At 30.2% G+C, this 22,224-nt stretch overlaps 1 protein-coding gene across 1 annotated transcript in view; it reads left to right on the forward strand.

Annotated features, from left to right (window-relative positions):
• The window catches only part of LOC105843465 (serine/threonine-protein kinase Warts), a 39,438-nt gene that overhangs the window by 15,891 nt on the left and 1,323 nt on the right, over positions 1 to 22,224 (forward strand). The window contains exon 2 of the mRNA XM_065793614.1: positions 8,049 to 10,250. Coding sequence (XP_065649686.1) covers positions 8,049 to 10,250 — 2,202 coding nt within the window. The remainder of the gene's footprint in view (positions 1 to 8,048; positions 10,251 to 22,224) is intronic.

Here is a 22,224-nt window from a genome sequence, read left to right on the forward strand (position 1 = left end):
TTAGCTCACTCATCTCATCAAGACAAGTGTGAAGCTCACTTTCAAAAATGACCTACCTCTATCCTTCCTTAACTTTACAACTGATAAATCACTTGACTTAAGATGTTGTGACTGTTACACACAGATTGTTCAGACTTTGACAGTGAACAACATGGTGTATCAAATTGTCGTTAGGCAACATTAAGTTTTTTGTTGTTGTTTTTCTTGTTAACTTATCTCCCCAAGGCTGAGAAAGCCACTAAAGAAGAGGAGGCTACTTAATTGTGGTTATAACCCTCTCTCAACTCTATAACTCTTAAACACGAACCTTGACAAATAAGGTTGCTGTGCGGAGAAACAAGTTAAGTGCGGTACTACCAGGGATGTGGTGGGGATCGAACTTGGAACCTCTCGCTTATGAAGCAAGCGCTCTACCAGTATTGCAGGTTTGTCATATAATATAAATACTAATAAATATAAATATAGTAATAAATGCTATATAAAAAAATAATAATTTGATGAAGTGTAGACATTAAGTAGGGTAATGATACTATTTTATTTTATAAGTAGCTGTCAAGCTTTGTTTAACCTAACTTAAAAAGCAGATCTTGGATTCAAGTTTTTAGTTTTTATGGAGTGGGAGATATTGTTCCACTCATAGGTACATTGATGCTTTAAAGAGTTTTTGCCAAATTTTATTATTTGACTGCATTCGACAAATATATTTTTGGAGGATAAGGATCTAATGTGATAGGAGTGTTTGCTACTGGTTTGGGAATCGGAAGTAAAAGCATTTGGGAGTCAAGTAATCCCATACTAAGGTATAATTCATAAGTTTGATATTGTCATGTAGTTTTGAAACCTGTGATGATTTATATAACAAAGAGACATTGCAAAATGGTCATTCTGAAAGTGGGTAATTTCAATGGTTTTATTTTGAAAGTAATGAGATTTTTTTAAAAGATTAAATTTTAGTTTGTCTCCAGATCTAACAAGCGTATCATATGCAAGATCCAAATATGTCATGATAAATACTGGTTTCAATTTCTAAGTTGACACAATGCCTTACTTTGGCCATCATAGTACCTTACTTTGGCCAATATCCTACTTATTAAAAATCCCAGTTACATGCAGAATCTGCATATAACTTTTTCTAAGTGCCATTTGTTTTTCACTGAATTGACTAATTCTTATAGTTCTATTTGAGGAAGCATCTGTGAAGGCTAGAACAGATGATACAACTTGCTCAACTCCTATAGGATCTCTCTCTATGCTATTCTCCATAATTTTTTTATGGAATATTCCTGGAATAAACATGTAATGAGGGAGACCATGACCAAGATTTTGATTCTGCTATTTTTTGTCTACCCTTTCTTTTTCACTCTCTTTCTTTTTCTCGTTCAGCCTCTAATTTTTCAAATCCACCAAGTTTTCAAATTTTTATTTTCTCCTTTTTGATTCTTTTTCTTTAACTGCTTTTTCACCAAGCTTTTTCAACTGCCTTTCACGATACTTCTTTTGATGTTCAGCATGAGTAAGTGGCATGTTTAACCTTAAAAGATAAACAATAGCAACATGGTAGTTATGAAGGTGCACATATTACATCTAGGGCTCAATGGAGTTACAGCTATCCCTTAGAGAGGCTCTATGTACCCAAGGGAGAGCATATCTTTATAATTTAGTGTTGAATAAAGTGCAGAAAACGTTAGAGAAAGCAGGCGACATAATAATCTTGGTGATCAAAGTTGACAAAACATTTAAGTTTTTTTCAAAAATTGTCACATTGTGACATCATAGCGTGACCATAAAAACATGTTAAAAATAACTTGAACTAATTATTTTTTTAAAAATATTGATAGAATACTACTACTTTATTATTACTCTGAATTAATATTAATTGTGTTGATCGAATACTACTACTCCTTTCTTATTACTCTGGACTTTCCGACTCCTAAGTTTTGCTGGTTGCTTTGGAAATAAAACTATTTGTACCCTAGTTGTCACTGCGTGACATATCACTGCGTGACATGTCACAACGTGACAATAGTGGTTGTTCAAATTTACTAAAATTAATGGTTTTCTGAAATCTTTTTGAAACAAGTATTTTTGTATCTTATATACCAATAATTAGTGCAGCCAAAAAGCTCATTGCAATGCTAAACAAAATTTCTGGATTTTTTAAAGGTTCAGTTAAACTTTGGCAGTTAAAAAAGAATTGAAATATAGGAAAAGCGCGTATTTGTACATCTTGTTTCAGCATATATAATTTTATGATAGCTGCATACTATAAACAACTATATATTTTCTAAAAACGGACGGATAGAGCTTTCTATTGATATATAGTATGATGTAGATTGGCTAGATTTAGTTTTTTCATTTTTTGTGAGAGAAACATGGAATTGCTCAATTAATAAAAAGCGAATTATAAAATATTTCAAAGTGTAAAACTATGAAAAACACTAAAGATAACAAATTAAATTGAGATATAAATATATTGCATTTATGGCATAATGTTTTGTCATGGCATTCAATGAATAACTAGAAGCAGCAAGCTCCATGAATGCCAAATCAATTTTAGCGATAGACATCAGCAGTAAGGTAAACCAAGCTGTTTATCAAAACAAAATATCACAAACATCATACAAATTAATCATTCTAAACAATGGAAACCAGCTGAAAGGTAAGAAAGGCTGTCTATCAACACAAAACATCACAACATATTATACTATAAGCAAGGCAATATAGCAGTAAAAATATAAAAAGATATAAAACCGCGCAGCAGCCTTGACAAACGAGGCCGCTGCGCAGAGAAACAAGTTGAGCACGGTACTAACAGGGGCGTGATGGGGATCGAACTTGGAACCTCTCGCTTGTTAAGCGAGCGCTCTACCACTATTGCATATATATATAAAACTTCTTCTCAGCACAAAATGTAAAAATAGTTTTGAAAATAAGACAACTTTTTTAATTTTATTTAAAAACATATTATTTACAACATGTTTCGACTATATATAGTCATCGTCAATTAAAATATATTTGTTAAAAAGCGGTATAAAATACATAATTGTAAAAGTAAACATAATAAAAGACATAAAATTGATAACAAACTTCCTATATATACAAAAAGAATTATTAAAATTATTTTAATGAATATCAAGTATAACAAAAGAACCAGTAAATTATTTTAAATGGTAAGAGTCATTTTAACATAATTTACTTGTTTATTCATGTCAGGTTTTTCTCATCCTATATGAATACTTTCTTTAATTTTTAATTCAATTTTGTTATTGGCACAATCCAAAGTCGAAAAGCATTCATCACTATGATTAGTAAAATATTTTTCTTTTGAGTGGAGATGCTTATAAATAAGAGAGTTTTTATTTTATTGAGAAGTTTTACTAATATAACAGGCCTAATAAGGAAACAAATGTTCTTTTATTTATCAAAGAATATAATATAATTTTTATTTATATACTCATGTCTTATTTCCAGTGCTGGAATTGTATCTTATTTCCAGTGCTGGGTTGGGATTAGAAGGGCTATAGCCCCGGGCCCCACAATGTTAGGGGGGGGGGCTATAGCCCTTCTAACCCCAACCCAGCACCCAGCACCCAAAAATAGACAAAAAGACCTTATTTTTTTAGTCATTTTTATGCTGTGGCACATAAAAAAGGCCTCCAAAATAAAAATAGCCCCTGGCCCCGAAAAGTCCAACAAGATTCTAATAAAACTAATGCTAGTTTTAGTTTTATTTAAGCTAAATTATTTTATAAATAAAAAAGTTAATTTTTTTAATAAATATTTTATGCTTCGCGTAGCTTGAAAAGTTTAACATATTTGAACCAATTCTTCCTAGTAAGATGAACAAATGAAATAATTAAATCATTGAGTTACTGTAGAAATTAAATTAACTAGATAAAATCAACTAAAAAGGTTAAAAATACTTTATGAAGAGGAAGCGGAACTGCTTCACAATACCGCAGATGATGTTTAGTGGGTGGGCTTTTTAATTTTAATTAGTATTTAAAACAGAAAAAAGTTTAAAAGTATTTAAGTTGAAAAGGGGTCGGATTTTATAAGTTTCAATATTTATCAGTTAGTAGTATGCTTTTTAATTCTTAAGGCCGATTTTCACTTGAATTTTTTTTAATTTTAAGAAATAATTTTTTTGTTGATAGCAAGTAAAAATTAATAAATGTTAGGGGGGGGGGGGCTAATGAGTTTAGGGTGGCTGGGAAAATTTTCTAAAATTTAATTAATAAACATTCGCCCCGCCCACTTCTATTAAATACTCGAGATATATGTATATATATATTTCTTGTTCTGTCGTGATCTCAGGTGCGGTACTTGTTCATCCGCATGTTACTTTGTATGCATGTTTGTGTTTAGTAACCAGAAACTTCTTGTATGTTTATTTCATAATTAGTTTAATTAACTTTGATGATTATTAATAAGTTCATTGAAAACGCAATTATTGTTGAAAGTCTTTTTGTTTACAAAATAAGTTGTAAAAATTACTTTAAAAGATTACATTAGAATAAAAAACAGATACACAAAATTACATTTACATAAAAAATACATACTGTTTAAATAAAAAATAAGAATATACTAATAAAATCTATAATATATAATAAACTTTCTAAATTTTGACAATTTAAGAAATATATATTTAAAACATTTATTTTTGTAAACAAATAATAATAGTTTAAAAGATTTATGGCTTTGCAGATGTGGCTCCGAGAATGAACCATAGTATTAAAGTAATAGTTCGTTTGATAATATACTTATAAAACAATTTGTACTAGAATCTCAAAACTTAACAAATCTGGAATAATAGTTTTTAAAACATTTCAACAGAATACTCTAGAACTTTATTTTGCTTAGTCAGCGTATTTTTTGAACCGATAGAATTAGTTTGTTCGTAGATTTGGCGGGTTTTTAGTGTTCGCGAATATTCTTTTTATTCTTCCGCACTAAGATGTTTTGAAAACATTCAAGTTTATGTTTTAAGTTTTATGTTTTAAGAACATACATGTTTCCATGTATGTTCTTAAAACAAACATTTTTTGTTATATGGACATACATAAACTTAAATGTTCTCAAAACGACTAAAAAATCTGGCCAGTTTTTTGCAACTAAATTTCCGTGGTCAGTAATCAAGAGCGATTGCTCTCGCTTCCCGACCAAGCCTGATATTGAACCTAATGTTGTTGTCTTACTCATTAGTGCGTGTTTGACACAGAACTTATGAAAGCCATTACACCTGAGATTTTTATTTTTTATTTTAATTCACCTACCCAAGGTCGACAAGGCCACTATAGATGAGGAGGCTACTTAATTGTGGTTATAACCCTCTCTCAACTCTATAACTCTGAAACACGAACTTGACAAACAAGGCTGCTGTGCGGAGAAACAAGTTGAGCGCAGTACTACCAGGGACCTGGTGGGGCTCAATTTAATAATAAGAATGAGTCGCAGCCCTTTTTTTTATAAGAAAATGTGAAAGAAAGTGTTTGCAAATGTTGAACTTATGTAAACCTAAAAATATGTTATGTTAAAAATTATATCAATTTTACTTTTACTTGAAATATGCATTGCATCTCCTTAATTTTGATTTATAGCATTTATTTGTCGCTTTATATAATTTTTTGCTTGATAAATAATGTTGAAAACTATTAATATAGTATGCCTGAGTGGCCAAAGTGGTTAACTCGGAAGTGCGTTGCAGAGGTTTAAATCTTTTTGACTGCACATTTAATTTTTTCAAATTTTCTAAAATACAAAATAAAACATTTTTAAAGTTCTATAGATATTTTATAAATAACATACATAAAAATATTATATATAACAAAGGAAAAGGAGAGATTTTTTAAAAAAGCTTAAATTTTCTAAAAACATTGAAATATCAGGAAAAATTTGTTGCACATAAGTCATGATAGAGATACTTATGTTATTAATGTGCTTAGGTTATTAGTTAAGCCTGCGTGTTAAAGCCTGCGTGTTTAACACAAGAATAAGTATAGAAATGGTCGATGTGGAATTTACCATAACCCGTATTATATGGGCCATGATAAGTACTTTATTCTACGTATTTTTAAGTCTATTTCCACATGTTTTTTAAACTTTTATTTATACTAAATGTGAGTAATCAACACATTTCAAGTGGGTATTCTAAATTTTATTTAGACTAACTAATCCAACCCCTAACATACTGCTACATCCGAACCCCTAATATATAGCGGTTTGCACAATGGCTACCAAAGCATTTAAAATTTTTTCAAAAGATTTTAAATTTAATTTGAGACAAAATTTGCTTTCAGCCTTGTTAACTCACAGACTTAATACTTTATCTAAATCTCAGCCTAGTTAACTCACAGAATAAATACTTTATCTAAGTGTTTGGCAAAATGTCACTATGTAATTCTGTATTTGCAATTGAGTTTTCCCTTTTAAACAAGTTTTACAGAATATATACTACGCCAGGGTTTGTAATCAAAATGCAAATCTTTATATGCACTCTTTAGTCTTGGAGCACAAAGTTATCTTAGAGCTTCAGATCTCCATAATAAAAAATTGCAAAACTTTAAAAGTCCTTGAGTTTGGCTAAACTATTACAAACTCATTTTACCTCGTTTGTAATAGTTTAGCCAAAGACTTCTTGCTATGAGTTTTTTATAAAGTTCAGGATTTACTAAATATTTTTGGAGCTTCTGAGCTTAAGTATATAGCTCCAGGACAACAGAACTCAAATGAAAATAAGAAATATTTGACTCAATATCATAGTGTGCTTTGTGGATCATTTAATCATAGCCTAAAGTTTCTCTTTTCTGTTAAACATTAATTGGATGGTGTTAAGGCCAAGTAGACTAACCTCAGTTTTCGATATTGTTCCAGAGACAGTTTTTTTAATCAATTATAAATTATATTTAATAAAAAAAAAAGAAATAAAAGAAATAATTTTTAACAAAAATTTATGTTGTTGATTCATAGTCCACTTGGTTATTAATAAAACATAGTCTTATTAATGCAGAAACACAATGATAATAATAACTGAAAATTGAAGGGATAGTTCACTTGACCTTTTCACCATCCAATTAGTAATAATATTTGTAATATTTTGCTAAAATATTATTTTTCATCAAGTTAAATAATTTAAACAAAATAGCTTTGTATTATTTTTATACATTACTATTGTTTATTTTAATACATGTGCATATGTACATGTGTACATGTCTCTTCTAGTGTAAGTGTACATAATATTTATATGTCTAGGTATTTACATATTTATTCACGACCACATTACGAGTATCCCTCACTACCCTCACAAGATCTCTAAGAATGTTAGAAATATAAATTATAAATATTTTGCCAAAATGTTATTTTTCATCAAGTTACATTATTTAAACAAAATAGCTTGACAGTTTTCAAAGTGAAAGTAAAATTTTGTTGTTATTTATATTGCAGAAAAAGGATTAGATCCACATTGGTATGTTTATATGATGTTTAGTTTCAGTTTACTAAAAAGTAACCTGAACTTAAAAACTTAGTGCTTCTCCTTTTATTACAAGTCTGTGTAATATACACTTTAAAGCCAATTATAGTCAATTTAAATATTTAGCATAGCTAGCTTGTTTGAGGTCCTGCAATACCTACGCTTTAGACTTTTAAAGCTTGTGTTTGTTTGTCAAAACTAAGGTCTTACTAGTTTACTAGTTGCCAAAGTTGTTAAAGCAACTTTTATGATTTCTTTTTTTGACCAGCTTTAGTTTATTATTCTACATTTTGAAATAAACTCTTATCAACCTCCATTCCTCTAACTTTTTTACTCCTTTCTCTAGTTCATCTTTCTCCATTTTACCTACCTTTATATAATCTCCCTAGTGTTAGCTTCCCTTGCTTTAGCCTCATATATCATTTAACTTTTGCACCCGTGATCATCCTTTTCTTTAAATATCTATTTTGCAGAATTTATTACTTTGAATTTTTGTTGGTTTTATGATTGCATTGTCATGTTATTTTTATTATTTATTGTTATGTTGTTTTAAAATTTTTTAATTTTTTAATAATAGGCTATTGCTGCTGATGTTTTACGAAATAACAGTAACAAAAGTATTGAAGTTCTTGTGGATATTTTAAATTCGATTATTGGATGTCACAAAATGAAAGTTCCAAGTAGGGTTTTGACAAATCATAGAGTCCTTGGTAATAATAATCACTATCAGTCTTCTTTTTTACAAACTTTACAAAACAAGTATGCTTCAAGCAGTCGATACTATCCTTCAAATGATTTAACTAGGAAAGGAATGCAGTATAAAGATTTATCTCCCACCAATTTTACCAGTAATTTGCCATTTGAACATTTTTCCAATGTTCAAAGCCAATGCAAATACCCTCGAGAAACAGACCATGCTCAGCGATATCAGTCTAGTGTTTTTGTGAGTGCTCACAATCTTTACCATCAAGATATGCCAGATGATTCTTATTTGCAAAACTTGGGAGCAGAAAATTTTGGTCGGCCAAGTGTTGTTACCCTGAGGCAAAAGAAAACAGATAAACAATTCAATCCTCAAAATCGCTGGTCAGCTGATGTTTTACAAACGTATGAAATTGAAAATGTTCCCAACAAACCACCGCCTCCTTATCCAGGATTGTTAAAACGACCATCTCTTCCGGACAATTTTTCAGTAACTAATATCTCAGACGCATTAGAAAATGTTCGAACTGGAGTTGATTTACCTACATATAATGGGTATACAAAAAACTCAAATCATTTATCTACCACACAGGGAAGAAATATTATTAATTCTCCTCATAACATACAGGCAGTGCATGTTTTTGGAACTCCAACAAAAATGGATTCTAACTTTTCTCCTATAGTTGAATCTGTCATTCCTCGTCGTTCGCCTCCTCCTTATTCAGCAGGTGAATCGCAAAGATCAAGTAAATGTAATTCTCTTAATATAGAAGAATTAGAAAATAGTTTGTTGTACACATTTTCAAGTTTAGATGACAGAAATTTTAATAAGGAAGATGTAGAGTCAAACCTAGGTGACTCTTCACCAACTTTTTTATCCAATTCTGATAATACTGAGCGTTTTGATGGTGTCAAGCGTTCTTACTCCCCTCTGCCAGAATGCTCAAACTCACCATATGTTACAATGATTGTAAGGAAAGATCATGAAAAAGAAAGTGCAATTGAAGAAAATGAAAACCAGCATGAAAATGCAAGTTTGCGGTTAAAGAACTACACACCACAAGCCTGTAAATTTTATCTAGAACAGCATTTTGAAAATTTACTTAAAAGACAAGAACAGCGCGAGGTTAGACGCAAACAACTTGAAGACGAGATGTCTAGAGTTGGTCTACCACTACAAGACCAAGAGCAAATGAGAAAGTTACTCAGACAAAAAGAATCAAATTATATACGCTTACGAAGAGCTAAGATGGATAAAAGTATGTTTACAAAGATAAAAATTATTGGAATTGGTGCATTTGGTGAAGTTAGTCTTGTACGTAAAAATGGAACCGAGGCCTATTATGCTATGAAAACTTTAAGAAAAAGTGAGGTTGTTCGCAGAAATCAGGTTGCTCATGTCAAGGCAGAAAGAGATATATTGGCTGAGGCTGATAATGAATGGGTAGTAAAACTTTATTACTCTTTTCAAGATACTAATAACTTATATTTTGTGATGGATTATGTACCTGGGGGTGATTTAATGGCTCTTTTAATCAAACGAGGTATTTTTGAAGACAATTTAGCTCGTTTTTATATTGGAGAGTTAGTACTTGCAATTGAATCAGTTCACAAATTAGGGTTTATTCATAGAGACATCAAACCTGATAATGTTTTAATTGACAGATATGGTCATATTAAGTTAACTGATTTTGGTCTGTGTACTGGTTTCCATTGGACTCATGATTCAAAATATTATCAACCTGAGCAAGCTCTTGAAAATCATTCGCGACAGTTTTCAATGGAACCTGAGGGAGGTTGGGATTCTTTAGTTGAAGAGGGAGACTGTGGTTGTAAAAGTAGTGAGCGTCTTGATAATGATTTATATGAGCCATTACAACGTAGAAACATGCGTAGGCATATGAGGTGCCAAGCACATTCTTTAGTAGGCACACCAAATTATATAGCTCCTGAGGTTTTGATGCGCATTCCATACTCACAACAATGTGATTGGTGGTCTGTTGGTGTTATTCTTTATGAAATGCTTATTGGCCATCCTCCATTTATGGCTCGCACTCCAGCTGAGATTCAATTAAAGGTAAATATTTTTTATTTCGGTTTATTTCATATCATTGCATTTTTTTATGCAAATGCACAAAATGCTTTGAAAAACAAAGTTTCAAGTTTCATGAAAATATCACTCAAGATTGCAAACACTTTAAATAGAATTATTTAAAGGTTATAGACATCCATTCATAGAGCTTATGCCAGTTAACTCTCATGTCGGTGTTTGCAAAAAACAAAAAAATATATGCAACCTTAATCTAGCTCTTACTTTTTTTTGTTTATTGTCTAATTAATGTCTATAACGTGTCACAACCAAAATTCAGGGCAAACTTTGAAAGTGAGTATCTCTTAAATGGAGTTTATTAAAATTTTAATTTTAATAGAGAATTATTAAAATTTTATTAATTTAAAAAGAATAATAACAAAAACTTGTATTTTACATAATTATAAAAAAATTGTTCATTTATCAGTCCATTTTAAGTGAACTTGGTCAACTCTTGTGTCAACGTACTCGCCCCAAGCCTATGTATATGATTTTGGTTGATTTTTTTCATACAATAGTCTATTGGATTTTTTTGTTGGAAAAGATTTCCAGCTTGCCGATTATCTGCATACACCAATTTATTAATTTCAGTCTGAAAATCCTCTATCAGGCGCAATACAGGCACAATACAGACACATTAGCAGGGTTTTTATCTCTCTCAGCACGATTCAATAATTTTGCATTTTAGGTAATCGTGAACTTTGTTTGAATAGTGTGGAAGCTACACTATCAAAAAATTTTAAAGAAATTATCCCTACAGCTAGATTTGCTTTCTTGCCTAAATATAACAAATATAAACATAAAAATGATATATACTTTATAATAGCCACAGCCCTCAGAATTAAGGTGGGCATTCGGCAATGAATGCCACCATAATTCTGACCTTAACCTGACTGAAAAAAATTCCCCACCTCGTTTCTATGTTTTATGGTAACCTCTTTGTGTCTATTTTTTATGGCGACCTGATGTCAAACTTTAGTAGTTTAAGTTCTATCATTTTTCCTAATTCCAAGGGCTGTAGACATATATCTAAATATAGACATATTTAAAATTAAAACTATTAGTTTACCTTAAATGCAATCCTCATAATTGTCATTGAAACAATCTTAAAAAAAAAAGTGTTTATTTCATATTTAAACTAAAATATAAAAAAAAAAAATCAAGACAATAAAATCAGTTCATGTAAAGATAAAATATTGACAAGTAAAAAAAACAGACCATAAAACTGAGCAAAGCAGAGTATCTAAGTATCTAAACTTATCTGAATATAGTTTTCATAAAAACATTTTCATATTTCACTCAAGTACAAAAGCATCATGAAATGTGGAGTTAATCATATATATTCCAAAAATAAAATTTTCATAGATATTTACGGATAAATAATAATGAAATACTAATCTTAAGTAAACACCTTATACAATAATATAATTAATCATACTAATAATTGTAATAATAAAAATAATAATTATAATAAAACAATAATAATCAAAATAGTAACAATAATAATATTAAGAAGAAGAAAAATATAGAACAGCAAATTTTGAATATAAAAAAAAAAAAAAAAAAAAAGAGGAATAAAATTTAAGCATAAAAGGTTATTGGGGAAACTGGAATATAATGGGGTACTTAAGGAAAAGTCATCAAAAAATTGACAGAAATATTTAAACAGTATTTTTTTTTTTTAAATGACAAAATACAACACAAACTACTATATGACAAAAGAAAAAGTCAATAGCATTAAAAAAAAAAATTACCTAATATTTAAAAATTTTTGAAAAAAATCAATTTGCCCCATGCTAGGGGCATATTGGGGTATACAATGTAACAATAAAGTTGTAGACTTCAATGTTCAGGCAAAGTTCACAAGTAAAAATTGGCCTTTTATCTTTTTCTTCTAAACCATCACACAAGTAATGTGCCCAGCTGTGGCAATCACAACAAAGAACCCAATTTTCAACACCAGTCAAGTAATTTTCTTGACAGTAGAGACAGGAAGTGTCTATTTTTCACCATTTTCTTTGTTTTGGATGCATTTTTTAGTCCATCTACTTCAGCATTTTCGTTATTTTTTATGCATAACCATTTTTGTTTGTCATTTTAAGCCTTTTTCTTTTTTTTGATTGATTTCGCTCATTTTTACTTAGGATGTCTAATAACAAGGCTCTATATAGATAGGAGGTCAGGATTGCAGTTTTTCCTCTCTGCCTTACTAGTCTTAGATTGCTGCTAAAAGCAGATATTTGGGTTGTAGGTACCATTGGATGATTGGTACTTACAGATGGATGGCTGAGAGAAGCACAGAGGTGGCTAGTAATAATCATGTCACATGTATCAGCAACAGGGTTTGTTTCGATGAAATTAATAACAGTAGTTTCCAGCTGAGCCAAAGATTGCAGCTATTTGAAATTGAGTGGCCACCCGCCCAGGATTTGTTCTCAACCATTTCCTGATATTGCGGTCATAGTAAGTGCTAAGTGGCTTCATAAAAGCCAAACCCAAGGGCTGCATTTGATGTGTGCAATGAAGAGGCAAACACAGAAGAATTACACCATTCTCTCTCGCAATGTTAATCAATTCAGCTCTATCCATTAATTCTAGCTTCATTTGTTTTTGAGGAAAGATCATCATGGGTGGCATGTACCTCCCACTTGCTGAAGAGCAAATAACTGCTGTGACAAGCTGACTTCTATCAGCTGAAGTGAGAGAACCAACTTGTCTCTTCCCTTTGATTGAAACATTTTTAGAGAGACACTTTGGAACTGTGGAAATACCTGTTTTGTTGCAATTCCAGATATTTTCAACATGTAGCAGGTCTTGTTTTAAAGCGTAAACTGGCGCTCCATTTAACCAAAGCTGTATATTATTTCACCTAAGCCAATTTATATCATTTTTTAATATTTAGACAATTCTCTACCCTTTAAGCGGTAATTTAAAAGATGGAATTAATGTTATAGTTTATAAAGTTTAAATGACAATTACGAAAAAAGTTTGCATAAAAATTGCGTTTGATATTGGCGCAATAATTATTACAAATGTAATAAGTTAAAAAAAAACAAAGAAAACTTTATTCTAACTTTTCCATCAAAAATGTTCAGCAAATAAAAAGAAAAAAAGATGTTATATGACGCTTAAAAAAGGAAATCATAAAAGAAACATTAAAAAAACTTTTATTTACATCTTGCAATAGCAAGAATATTTATTTAGACAATTTCTCTTAACAAACGATAACAAAAATAATTACCGAGTTTAAAGGAAAAATTAAAAAACAAAACAAAATATTAATAGTTAAAAAATAGTTCAAATTAAATTTTATATTAACGTCACTTTTAATATTTTAATGTTTGTTTGTTTTGTTATAATTTGTTATTTAATTATGTAATTTTGTTATAATGACTTATCAAAAAAATAAAAAAAAATTTTACAAACTTTAAGCGACATCTTATAAAGAGTTTATTTTTTTATAATTTAAAAAAAAATTTATTTTTTGGATATAACTCTATTATTAATTTTTTTGCTTGAGTTTACACTTGAAGCAATATATCTTCCAATGTCTTTGTTTGTATTTTTAAGTTTTATTTTGCAAAAAATAGTAGTTTAGAAAAATAATATTTTCAAAAGTTACATCAGCTTAATATAATTAACAGATTGTTCGATATCAAAAAACTGAAAACAGAAGTTTCTTTATAATTTAGAAAGAATTTTGAATAAAAAAGTTATTTAAATATAATTTTTTTTTTTTCTTGATTTTTCTTCCTCCATTTCTTTTTTTTTTTTAAAAAATAAATAAATAAATTCCTTGTAAACATGTTATAACTTACAACATTGCATCAAAAATCTATATAATAATGCTGAACTTAATAGTGTCCTTTCGGGCCTGTTTGACACAGAACTCTTGGCAGTGAGGTGGCCTATAGCTGGACCTAATTTTGAAATTTTTAAAATTATAGAAAATGACGATTTTGATTTTCAACTTACAACTTTTGATTTTTCATACTTACTACTAATTAAAACATGAACTACTAATTTTTAAGCCTACTGCATTTTCAACCTACTGAATTCTTAACTTATTTTTTTTTCGATTGACTTTATAACTACATTTTTTTTGGTATGTATTTTATTTATTTGTTGTTGATTTGAATCAGAGCTGAATTTAATCAGCCGTGGCGCAATGACTGGGGCTCTGGCTTATAATTGAGAGGTTCAAGGTTTAATGCCTGGTCTAGGTATGTAAGGCGGCGTGAAATTACTCCTTAAATGCTCTTCTGCGCAGCTCTACGACAAAACCGTTAGGTCTTGTTGGAGCACCTTAATAATTAGAAGAAAAAGAAAAATCATTTTCTAACATTTGATGTAAATGGCGGTATTTTATTCTCCAAGGAGACCTAACGATCTTATTGTAAAGCACCATGGAAGGGCATTTAATAAGATCTGACCTCTTTTTTTTTATATATGGGGAGAGTAGGGTAATGGCGAACGCGGGGTAACTCAGAACATTTTCAAGCAGCATGATAGAAAAAGATAGTTGACAATTTCTTTTTGCCTGATGAGAGGGGGTCCCAAACTCAGTTCCAGATGTGCAGTAGTGTAGTGAAGCTGCGCTCGTTTCCAATAAATTGATCATAACTTTTTCTGATAATTTCTTCTGATTATAAATTTTTTGCTTGAGAGACCTTCCTGTTATTGCCACTTTGGATATAAAACCACTCCTTTTGTTGTTGTTGTTGCATATTTTCATTATCAGAGAGTTTTTTACACGTTATATATATTGAATATGTCAATACAACCTCAGTAGTAGTAGGTTAATCCTATTTCATTTATTTGTGTCAGCGGGGAAATAATGAATGATCTTAGTGGGGTAATTTTGAACGTCTAAAGTGTCATTGATAACACACGGATGTCAGGCGGCCAGAACTTTAATGTTTTTTACTTTTGTCACATTTAATTTTAACAGATAAATTGTTAGATTATATTGTTAAATATGTTTGATTTTAACAGATAAATTGTTAGAATTTCATTTAATAGAGTGAAAACCAGAGAATGTTTAAAAAAGAAACACCCCACTATTACTACTAGTTCGCCAATGAGAAATATTTTAGAGCAAAAAGAAAGGAGGAAGAAGTAAAAAATACTAATGGTAAAAGTAAACAGAGAAAGAAGAACTTTAATCTATTAGAGGCTGACTATGCACTATGACGTAAAGAAAAAAAGAGAGCCAGAGGTGATACAGAACTTTTTTGTTTAATTTGCGAAGAAAAGTATAAGGATTCACCCACAGAAGACTGGAACATGTGTCATAAATGCAAAACTGGGAAAGCATGTCTTGGGGTTTTGTTTGTGATTTTTGTTTATTAATTTTAAAAGAATGTTGTTGTATTAGGTTACAATGAAAAGTTTTATGATCTGCCCATGTCATGAAAAGTTTTATGATCTGCCATGCCATCTGGATTGTGTGTTACAATTGTAAGGCCTGATGGAGGTGAGCATTTCCTGAGGTTTTGTCTGTGATTTCTGCACTTAGTTATTACAATCAGTATTTTATTTGTTATTACAAAACAGTGCTTGTGATTAACCCAAGGTGTGTTCAGAAGTACCCCACATACGTAAGGTAATTTCGAATACCAATGGTTTTGTTTTTTGCCCTAAATTTTTATTTTATAATATGATATATAAAAATTGCTTTTGGGGGATTTTTGACTGAATATTTAGATTAAATGATAAGCAATAAATATGATCAATTTTATATAACTGGTGTCTTTAATTCGCATTCCTGCTTAGGTGTTCGCCAATACCCCACTCTCCCATACTCTTGAGTGTCCCTAATACAAGGTGGGGAAGGGGGAACAGTAAAAACACCGACTAGTAGGTTAAAATGCATATTGCCTATAATCAGTTGAAAACCAAATTATCTCAAATCGGTCGAGAAAAAAATTGGTCGAAAATGAAAACAAATCAGTCGAATTAAAAAAGGACTATAATAGGTTGAAAACAATTTAGGCTTCAGTAGGACATCTAAAAATTATTTCCACTTTTTAGTAGATATTTTATTTTGTAGATCAAGTTTGTAGGTGCAGGTTTTTGTAGGTTGAGCTATGCAACGTGGGCAGTGATTGCAACCCAAGTAATGGCGAGAAAGAGTCGCAACACTTTTTTTTTATCAGTTAATGTGAATGAAAGAATATGCAAATATCTAACTTATGAAAACTTTAAACTATATAATGTTAAAACAAATATTAAGTTTTACAGTTTTACTTTCACTTAAAAATTGGATTTTGACATCAACTCCTTAATAGCATCTCCTTAATAGCATTTTTTTCCGTTTTATAAAGTCTTTTGTTTGTTAAATGGTTTTAAAATCTTGTCAACATGCCTGAGCGGCCGAGTGATTAGCTTGCAGAGTTTCTGAAGCGAAAAGCCTGGTTCGAAACCTTTTTTTGCTTTTAATATATACGATCTGATTTAAAAAATTTTAAATGCTTTGTATTAAGGGGCGGATTTGACATTTTGATTGTCGCAAATTTGATTGTTGAAAATGTGAAAAAGGAATAGTGTCGCAAATTGTCGCATTATTGATTGTCGAATAATAGAATAAGGAGTAATGTCGCAAATGAATTTAATGAACAGTGTTGAAAATAGAAAAAGGAACAATGTCCTAAAAGAGTTTAATGAATAGTAACAAAAATAAAAAGTTAATAGTTTCGACACTATTCATTAAATTCATTTGCGACACTATTCTTTTTTTTTGTGACATTAGGCCTTTTTAATATATTCGACACTATTCTGAAGTTCATTTTTTGACACTATTCCTGTCACCCTGACTCGATGAATGGTTGAAATTTACTTTCTAAGCCTTGAATTTTGAAAAATGCCGCAAGAAATGTCATGCAAATGCCATTTAGAAGTTAGAAATACATATTTTGAATGTTTGCGCAATCAATAAGGTTAATCTGAGCATCTAGCACATTAAAAGATGATTTTCTTTTTTGAATTAGGATTATGTTTTCATCAAGGACTACTATACGGAAGGATGCGCAAAGTCGATTTTCTGACTCCGCTAGCGAAGGCCATTATTTTTATCAAAGTTGTAGTGTTCTTTTACGTTCCAGTAATAATTTTTGAAAATCTTTAGCTTTTATTATGGTGAACAAATGTGTAAATTGTAAAGGGAATTATAATAAATTTAATAAGTGTCGTGTTTTTAAATTACCTAAAGATGAAGTTGAGAAACAGAGATGGATTAATGTGCTTCCTTCACGTAAAAATTTTATTATGGAGCCATCTAAATTCTTTATATGTGAAAACATTGGCCTGAAAATACAGAAATGATAAAGGTGCCTGGTGGCTATACTCGACCAGCATGTGCACCAAGTATTTTTAATGTTCCTTTTTCTTGTTTACCAACACCAAAGCCTGTGCTTCGCCAATCTAAGCCGGAGGATTAGCAATTGAAGTATTTCATCAAAAAAGATAGAATAAATTCGTTTTCTGATTTTTATCCTGACACTGAATTACACAAAAAGTATGAAAATATAGTAATATCTCGACAAGAGGATAAATTCTTATGCATTTTTATGTCAAAATATTTTAAAGAGAGTTTTATGACAATTATTATTTATGATAAGTGTACCTTGTGTTCACCACTAACTTTTTCTGCTTTTAAACATGGAATTAGTGTTTCATTAGGTAATATATTGAATCCAAACAATGGCTTAATTTTCTACTCACAATTTTTCGAAACAATTAATTTAGTTCATAATTATAAACTCCATGTTAATGATGTTATTGAAAAGGTGTCAAATACTCTTTCAGAAAATGAATTTGAATTAGATGATGATATTAAGCAAAAGAAATTGAATTTCATTACAAGACAACTTAGACTCTTGCGTAACAAAAGTTTCTCTATAGCTGATTATTGCTTTGCAATCGAGTCTTTTTATAACTGCAACTACCATCAACTTCGTGATTTTTTAGTCCTTCCAAGTAAAAGAAAGCTGCAGTCTATAATTTCTGCCTCTAACATTGATCAGGTTTTACAAAAAATATTTGAAAAAGTAGAAGCTGCTATTATAATTGAAAAACACGGTGGAATAGTTTTAGGATCTGTAACTGATAATCATAAAATCAATCAGCAATACTGCAAAATATTTAACAGAATTACTGACTATCAGGCCATTCATCCATTAGACGATCATCGTGTTTGGTTTCTTTTGTTTGACACAGTTCATCTACTTAAATGCTTAAGAAATAACTGGATTTCTGAAAAGTGTCAAAAGATATCTTTAGATAATAAAACCATAGCTTCATTTTCAGATGTGAAAGGTCTATATCAATATGAGAAAGAGAACATTTTAAAATCAGTTCCTTTATCCTATGCCGCTGTTTATCCTTCGAGACTTCAACTACAGAATGTGCAACATGTTTTAAGAGTATTTAATGAGAAAGTAGTAGCTGCCCTAAAACTAAAAGGAGCTTATGAAACCTCCTCTTTTATTCAGAATATTTTAGATTGGTGGAACATTGTTAATGTTTCTGCAAAAGGGCAAGATATTAGGCTGAGAGATCACAACCAATCTGTGCAAGATAAAGATTCAAATAATCTTCAATTGTTTTTAGACATACTTAAATGTATGAAATCAGGACATGGACCTAAACAAGTTCAGTGTGTTACCCATTATACCAAAAAAGCCCTTGTGCAAACCACTGAAGGGTTGATAGCTATCTGCAAGCATTTGTTTTTAGTTGGTTTTGATTATGTTTTGCTTCGTGAGCTACAAAGTGACAGAATAGAAGGAAAATTTTCTGTTTATAGACAATCAACAGGGGCAAATGCTTTTGGTGATGTTTTCTCTGCTTTTAAAAAGCGTTTAGCTCGATTTGCTGCATCATTTTTAGAATCAGTGGAAGTAGGGCAACCCAATAGAAAAGGTCACATATGCAAGGGTCCAATTAGTATTGAAGATGCAACCTCAATTGAAACATGCATTTATGATGTGAGTCTTTCTGAAACTGAAGAGAACTCTGCTGCCTATGTGGCAGGGTGGCTTGAGAAAAAATGTGAAGGTGAACTAGTTTATCCAGATGATAAACCTAAACTAACAAATGAAGCTAAAGACTTTATTGAGGAAGTTTCAAGGAGATATTTGACAGTCCCACACGAGTGTACCTATCAGCTAGTTAAAATTGGTTTATGCTTTCTAAAAAAAAACAAACACAGAACATGTTGTAGAAAAAGACTTATAAACATTCTTTCTGTAATGGACACATACTATGATTTAGGTTTATCTTCAAAAAGCCTTTTCAGGCGTTCTTTTCATGCAAATGTTCTCCTGCAGGGAATGCAGAATTTGGATAAAGACCAAACGAAAAATGGATGTCTTTATCAGACATCAATTAAGAAGGCACGCCTAGCTGAATAATGTCATTATGATATATATATAATATTTTGTTGTTTCTTTTTTTAAGAAGTTTATTATATTAAATTCATGTTTTTTTTTTTAAGTTTTCACTTTGTTAAAAAGTCTCTAGAGGATATAATGTTTACGTTTTTTCATAGAGGAATTTTTTTTTATTGATCTTTTATGCTTTTTTAAATAAGTTTTTAATTTGTTATTAATTTTTTATTAACAATAACGCAAAATTATTTTAATAATATTTCAGTAATTTGATTTTATAAAACGTTATTTCAGCCAAATTTAGTTAAATAAGAGTTTAGTGAGAAATATTGAATGGCCTTCGCTAGCGGAGTCAGGAAATCGACTTTGCACGTCCTTCCATATAGTAGTCTTTGGTTTTCATTTAATTGAGACTTTTTCTTTAGAAATAAATAAACGGGGTAAGAGTTCTAATGAGCTCGAAGCATACAAATAAAGTGCAACTTTTTTTTTTCATTGCTCTAAAAACAATGTTTAAATGAATTATTTTTCTAACATAAATTATAAAAGTATTAAAGTAAAGAAGAGCATAAATAAGTAGTTGAATAAGTATAAAAATAGAGTGTGAAATAAACTCCTTTAGAGCCGTACTTTACTGGTCATGACAGCAAGTATTCATACGTTTAACTTTTTTGCCTTAAGGCAAGTGAAAGCGCAACGGTATATATTTTTTATTGTGTTACTTGGAAACTTAAATCTTTGTCGCAAAAAAAAAAGCGCTGCTAAAGTAGTTAACTTTTTTTCTTTGAAATAAATAATATTTTTTGATTGTTAATAACTTTTTAAAAATCATTATTTGCAAAGTTGCAATTTTAAGAAATAATGAAAAAAAATATTAAGATATTTTAATTCATTTATATAAATGTGGAGAAAAGAAAACAATTAATTTATTTTAAATAATAATGAAAAATGTAATATAAAATTTAATTATTTAATATTAAAAAACAAACAAAAATTTGAAACAAAATAGACATTCTACAATATGTACATTTACAAAATAACACTTCTAGATTTGTTTTTTTAAATTAGTAAAATAAACTTGTTTTGCGGTAATTAATTTTATTGTGGTAGTTAAAAAAGTTAATGTCCTTATATAAAAAAAATAAAGATAATTTTATGACGTCAAAGTCACGAGGAGCTAATGAACTAAGCCGTTTTTTATTTAAAACAAGGTCTGATGTAGCTTGTTTGTATCCACAACTTTTTTTTTTTTTTTTTTTTTTTTTTGTTATTTCACCTCCCCAAGGCCCAGAAGGCCACTACAGATGAGGAGGTTACTTAATTGTGGTTATAACCCTCTCTCAACTCTATAACTCCGAAACACGAACCTTGACGAACAAGGCCGCTGCGCGGAGAAACAAGTTAAGCGCGGTACTACCAGGGACGTGGTGGGGGGGGGTACTACCGGGGGTACTAAGCAAATTAAAATTCTTTATTTCTTCAGCTTTTTTTCAGCTAAGAAAGTCGGTAGTCGGTAAAATGCGGACTTTTTTGCGAACCAGGACATTATATTTTAATGACCACTATAGTTATGATATTTAAAAAAATTAAATTTAATAAAATTTGATGTATTTTATCTAAATTAGGTTGTATTTCTTTTAAATTAGTTATAATTTATGCCTCTGTCTGGAATTCATAAAATATATTACTCCAGAGCATTAAATTACTCCTTCAGGGCCTGCTTGGTCCGAAGGAGTAATGTAATGCTCTGAGACTCCTTTCTCGGACAAGGCTATCCAAAATAATAATTTTGGCTCGTATTTGCTTTTTCTTTTGAGTTTTACCTCAATAGATGTTGTTTCTGGATCAGAAGTATTATGCCCTGCGTTGCCAGAAAGCCAAGAAAGCCTGGGATCATAATTTTTTTTCGAAAAAGTGCAACCAATTTTCGGCTCTTGGCTGCTTTCTGAATCAATATTCGTTTTGGTGCTTTAATTATTTTACGATAACAAATAAAAGTTTTTTCGTTGTTAATTTTGGAAATATACTGCTGGGAAACATTGAATCTCTTGGCTTAACTATACTGTGAAACACCATCCTATTTATCAATCAATTTTTTCTAGGCGTTTCATCTGTTTTTTAGGCATTTTTTTTTTGCAGTCGAACCACTTCCGACCTTTTTTTCTGGTCCTATATTGTTCTCCTTTCGTTTCCGTATATTGTACAGAGTCGGTTTTGGAACATTTTCCACGAGAAAGTGATTAGCAATAAACGTTTTGTTCTCATTTGGATGCAAATCCTAAAAAAATTATATTAATTTAGTATATAATTTAAGTTATAATATTTTAGTAATTTTTTTAACTGTAATTTTTTGCATTTATTGCTCTAAAGTTAATATTTTTATAAAATTATTTAAAAGGTTCTTTCTTGTTCTGCTTTCTCCTTCATTATTAAACCAATGTTTAATTCAACTTCATTATTAAACCTAAGTTTATTTAATTTGATATGACTTTCAGGGAGCTAATTAAACCAATCTGATTCTATAAGTTTAATTAGCTCCCTGAAAATCATATCAAATTAATTAAACTTAAAAA

This window comes from Hydra vulgaris, chromosome 03 (assembly GCF_038396675.1).
Source record: "Hydra vulgaris chromosome 03, alternate assembly HydraT2T_AEP".
In the NCBI taxonomy this organism is placed as follows: domain Eukaryota; kingdom Metazoa; phylum Cnidaria; class Hydrozoa; order Anthoathecata; family Hydridae; genus Hydra; species Hydra vulgaris.